General features: G+C 42.0%; 1 protein-coding gene across 1 annotated transcript in view; it reads left to right on the top strand.

Moving 5' to 3' along the window:
• The first annotated feature begins 3,477 nt into the window (after positions 1-3,477).
• LOC119423093 (zinc finger protein 358) overlaps positions 3,478-5,739 on the top strand; it is a 5,887-nt gene continuing 3,625 nt past the window's right edge. The window contains exon 1 of the mRNA XM_037690502.1: positions 3,478-4,000. Coding sequence (XP_037546430.1) covers positions 3,502-4,000 — 499 coding nt within the window. The 5' untranslated portion in view covers positions 3,478-3,501. The remainder of the gene's footprint in view (positions 4,001-5,739) is intronic.

Below are 5,739 nucleotides of genomic sequence, written 5' to 3'. Positions count from 1 at the left end.
CCACACTCTTGCAATATTCTAAACAATGTTACTAAACTCTAAACGCTCTAAAAGAGCACAGAATGTCATGATTTCAGCTCCCTGCCTCCTCTGCCACCTGCAAGCGTTTTCGGCCACGCCCACTTCCCCCATGCAGGAGCTATGACACGCTGCAGGATGAAGCATCTGCAGCTGTGGGCTGCACACAGGTGCAGCAGGTGCTAAATCATTTAAAATAATTTATTTAAAATAATAATTCCATGCCAATCGTGCGGCTCATCCATCAATCAGCCAATTGGGTGTCATCTTCAGTCTTATTTTGAAAAACCGCGATGGAACGAGACTGATAAATGAAGCATGAAGTAGTGAGGGACAACTGTATTTAAATTCAACTTAAAAACTAGCTGACCTGACTAAGGAAATCAGATCTCAACGTTAATCAGAATAAAATAGTTGATTTTGAGACATGGTCCTCTAAACAGAAAGCCCCGTCCTGGGAAGTGATATGCATATTTTTATGTAATTATAATTTAAAGGAGAAGAGGACACGCTTTAGTGGATTAAATATGATTTTGCAATGACTTTGTCACATCGAGTCTTTCTATCTTTTTCAGCCTCCTGCTCCATTTCATTACGTCATAATGTAAAACTACAGACTGGGGCTGGTTCTCCATGAAGAAAACTTGTGAAATAAACTACCTATGTATTTGTTGTGGCTCCTCAGACTGATGAAGTCCTTTGGATGAAAGACGAAACGTTTCAACAAAACAAGAAACAGTCCAGAGGACCTGACTTAACTTTGTTGGATTATTTACCTGGATTATTGAGCATGAACTTTGATACTTGTGTATTTTTACAAAACTTCACATTACATGAAGATGTTTGAGTCTGAACCAAACCAGACTGCCCAACACTGATTCAAATTTAACGCTGTTTCCATGAGTGTGAAATGTTTCTGCACCACTCTGTACACTCAAACATCCATCCATGGAGTGATGGAAGTGGTGAATGTGTGTGAATGTTTGCAGGAATGTGTGGACACGGTGTTGAGGTATGATTCCATCACTTGTTTGACAGTAAACACATGAAATGTGGAACTGATCTTGTAAAGCGAGTCTTTACCTGACGCACCCAGACGCTCTGAGCACCTTGTGCTCACCGAGTCTCGCTGGTCTCAGTCCTGCCTTATTTCTTGCTCGAACTCTCAGCCCCACCAAAGCCTGGGCCAGCCCTGCCTCATCCTCTTCCTGCCTTTTCTCCTCTTCTCTCTCAGCATCCGTCTCCATCTCCTTCCACACCAGCTGCGCTCGATGTCCAGCATTTCTGTCCCCAGCCCTTCGGAACAGCCTGCTCAGCTGATGCAGGTTCACCCCTGAGAAGATGTAGGAACACCCAGACTTCCTGCTGTGTCGACTGGAAGGTTTCCGCTGCGTACTGTCCTCTGTAGGACTGAGATCCAGGGTCTCTGCCATGATGGTAGAAGCTTCCAAGTCTTTCTACTGCAAAAGGTTAGAGTAAGGAAGGAAAACACCAAACTGGTTAGCCTGGAGTCACTTCAATAGCAAAGATTTCTGTGATTGCACCCAAGAAGCCTCAATACATCATCTCACTCTATTACTCTTGAAGATTTTATAGGGGGGAGATTATAGTGGAACAACGAACTGTTTGTCTTTTTCCTCAAAGCTGATAAATCCACCAACACTTCTCTGCTTGTACGAACACAGCATGATGCACGCTGCGCCCCAGATCTGAGGAGACGCTACATCTACACCTTCTGATTGGACACTTTCTGATGGAACGTCTATTAAAGTTGATTTTACTCTACTTGGAAAAACAAGACGGGGGTATATTTATGTTGCTTACCTGCTGGAGTTTGAACGGAGCAGTCTATAACTGTAGACTGCACGCAGGCAGACAGCCTGATTACTGAACCAGCATTTAGAGTGCAACCTTCACACCGCCTAATGCTGAGCTGACCCACTTCTAGCTGCAGCGTCAGAGGAACGCAGGCCTGCAGGGGGGAAGGACTCAAAGAGTAATCCATTAGTGACCTCAAGGCCAACGTGTTTACCTCGAAGCATGAGAGAAAATGATATAAAAACTTACAAAAGGGGTTCTATTTCATTAAAGATGTGAAGAAAGGGATAAAGAATTACTCTTTTAAATTAAATCAGTTTGATTTACAAAGCCTATTTGCATAAATTGCATTTTGTACAATAGCTAATTGATGCAAAACAGGATTACTTTAAAGTAATGTGTCCAATAAACAGGAAGGGGGTTCAGGGTCAACGCAGCAGTAGCTCAGAACGAATGGGGAATAAGGCCAAAAAGCTGGCACACGTGGAGGAACGTGGATCAGAGGAATGGGATCAGCGGAGGAGTCCTCAGAACTGAAAGTAGACCTGAACATGTCTACCTCCTGCTGCAAGAGGCCAAATGATCAGATTAGGACTAGCTGAGGTTGAGCTGAGGAGGAAATGAGAAACAGGTCAAGCCCAAACAAACAAAAGTAAAAAAGTTTGTGAACTAAATCTTTACACATAAAAGTTACTTTCCCGTTTGAAAAGATTTGACATTGATCGCATCATTTGATTTAAAAGAGCTGTGAAAATGTCCTGTTTTTTGGTTGTTAAGGGTTCAAAGCATGAATGATGGACTTTGCAATGGTTTATTATCTGGATGTCCAAATACTTATTTAAAACGTCTTCAGTTAATCACAAATGCTGCTGGCAGAGTCTTAACTGAAGTTAGTGGGAGAGATCGTATCTCTCCAGTTTTAGTTTCTCTCCATTGGCTCCCTTTCAAATCCAGAAGTGAATTCAAAATCTTACTTCTAACCTACAAAGCCCTCAACAACCTAGCTCCATCTTATATTACAGATCTTATTTTTCCATATTTTCCCAATATTTTCCTCTGAAAAAACCTAAATGTAATTTAACTGCAACAAAGCTGTCAGATCCCACAAGCAGCAAACTCACAACTGGTTGGCCCACTATGTGAGTGTGCTGCTTATGGGACTGAGTTTGTTTGTGGCTCCTCGGACTGATGAAGTCCTATGAATGAAGGACGAAACGTTTCAACAACAACAATTAAAAAAAAAAAAAAAAACGTCCAGAGCACAGACATAATACAAACACATATAAACATATGATATCTATGGTCCAGAGGACCTGATTAACTTTGTTTGCTTTTAACTGCAGTTAATGATTAATGATAAGTTAATGATTCACCTTATAAGCTAGCTGTTTTTGTTACTTTGTTGCCATCATATTTGTATTAAAAAAATGTTAAAAATCTTTATGCCTTTTTATAACTGTCTATTGTTGTCGTTGTTGTCATCATTCTTTGTTGAAATCAGGTCTCTCTTAACCTGTCTAAATAAAGGTTGAATGAAAAAATGACCACAGTAATCACCACTAGGTGTCGCAGTTCAGCAGCGGAAGTGACGTCACATGTTAGCAAACAATCGGCAGCACCCAGAGCTCCAGTCCTGTAGCTGTAAAGATTAGCCGCCGTCGCACCATGAAGCCGCAGCTGGCTGAGACTCGCGGCTCTGCGGCCACGAACCGGAGCGGAACCGACGCCGTGCTCTCCTTCCAGCAGGAGCTCGTCACTGTGATCCACGGAGCCTTCGAAGTCGCCGTGGAGATCGCAGTTCGAGAGGTGAAGACGCTCGTGGGTCAGGCCACGCGCGACATCTACGAGGAGCTGCGGCGGGAGAACGAGTCCCTGAAGCAGAAGCTGCAGCGAGCTGAAGCTCTGAAGCTGGACTCTCCCGAGAATCATGACGGCTGTCAACCCAAAGGCCCGAGGCGAAGACATGCGGCGCCATACTCTCTGCGTGGCCAAAACCCAGATCGTGGAGAGGAGGTCAAAGGTCACCCTGCATCTCACAGAAGCCCTGACTTGAACCTCCAGCGTGGGAGCAGAGCCGAGGAGCAGAAGGATGATGTGATGAGTCCATGTGAGGATGATGCAGCCTCAGAGGTGGAGGAAGAGAGGAATACTGGTAGTTCTAAAGGTGGGAGACACTGTTAGCAAAATATCTTATCATCTACAGCAGGGGTGGGCAATTATTTTTTCCATGGGGCCACATGAGAAACAACAAATATTGTGGAGGGCTGGCACAAATGACTTTTTCATTCAACCTTTATTTAGACAGGTAAATCCCATTGAGTCTCGAGGACTCATTTACAAGAGAGACCTGATTTCAACTTAACTCAATACTGCATAATATTAATAGTATTTCATTATTAAAAGCAGTACATAGCACTGTTTTAACAAGCTGGTAAGAGTATTTGTTATGATTAAGCAACGAAAAAACGAGGTTTCCTTACAAAAAATGTCGTTTATTCAATTAAATTTCACAGTACAATGGTAAACTGTTAACATTTTTACCATTTGTGACGTTATATTAATGATCATTTTCAGTCACATTCACCCCAAAACTCATTTTGAGTTTTATATACTGCTGGAAAAAGTTCTTAGCTTTGTAAATATATCACAATATTGTCTTTGTACTCCAAATATTATGAAACATCATATAATAGTGATCGTCACTGAACTGTGATTTCGAGTCCGGGTTCTTTACGTGCCTACATTTGTAGTCTAAACATCTCATTTGGTGTTTTTCAGTTCTTTTTTCTTGTTTAGTGAGAGAAGTTTAGTCTCTGTTGGGCTTTAACGGAAATGTAAAAGTCAGGTTGAAGGTCTGAGGTGGAGATGTGAAGCAAAGCTGACATCATCAGTGAGAGAGGATCTATATCTGGTTGGATTTGGTTAACTTCATTTGTTTACATATGTATTTTGTAATTCCCCTTACGGGGGCCGGTCAGAGTCAACCAAAGGGCCGCATGTGGCCCTGGGGCCGTATAACGCCCAGGTCTGAAGATACAAGTTAACGAAACTCTTGGAAAATTATTAATTAATGTGACGGTGCAACAAGCAATGATTCCAACAACACAGAAATGGCTGCAGCTCACTCCGTTTGACAGATGCTGAGCTAAAGCTTGGTGTGGTAGCTGAGAGTCATCCTAAACACACAGTCTGAGGGCTAACAAGATCTCACAGGATGACAAGAGAGCTACAAGGTTAGACTGAAACAGCTCTTCAACCACAGTGTTTCAGCTCCAAACAGCTAAAATACAGTAACTGATGAGCTCATGGTGTGTGTTCAGTGTTCTCACATATAAATTAAAAGTAGTAGAAATCCTGATGAAGCTGCCGAACACTGTTCACATTAATTTGGCTTTTTACCTGCATTTAAGTTTTGATCTTTTATGTTTTGTGTGTCAAGTTCAAGTAAACTTTGTTCTTACCATCTCGTGGTACATGAGGCGGAACAAAATTATATACACAGCTCCCAGTTACAACCCAAAATAGAAAAATTTAAAGTATAAAAAGAAACAGTAAATAAGGATCTAAGATAAACGCTAAAACAAACATCAAATGGTACGCTAAAAGATCTAAGATATACGCTAAAGTTACTAATAATGTAAAAACAATGCAGCGTAACGACAGCAGCCCGAACATGAGTCTGTGGTGAGCAGATGGATATGACTGAGTACAGCAGCATAAGATAATCTGCAGCATGAGATCAGCAGCATCATGACTAATCAGCAGCATGAGATCAGCATGGATAATCTGCAACTTGAGATCAGCAGCAGCAGCATGAGATCAGCATGGATAATCTGCAACTTGAGATCAGCAGCAGCAGCATGAGATCAGCATGGATAATCAGCAACATGAGATCAACAGCAT

Source organism: Nematolebias whitei, chromosome 16 (assembly GCF_014905685.2).
Source record: "Nematolebias whitei isolate Nwh7 chromosome 16, NemWhi1, whole genome shotgun sequence".
Taxonomy (NCBI): Eukaryota; Metazoa; Chordata; class Actinopteri; order Cyprinodontiformes; family Rivulidae; genus Nematolebias; species Nematolebias whitei.
Note: the sequence above shows the minus strand (reverse complement) of the source record. Positions and strands in the feature narration are given on the sequence as shown.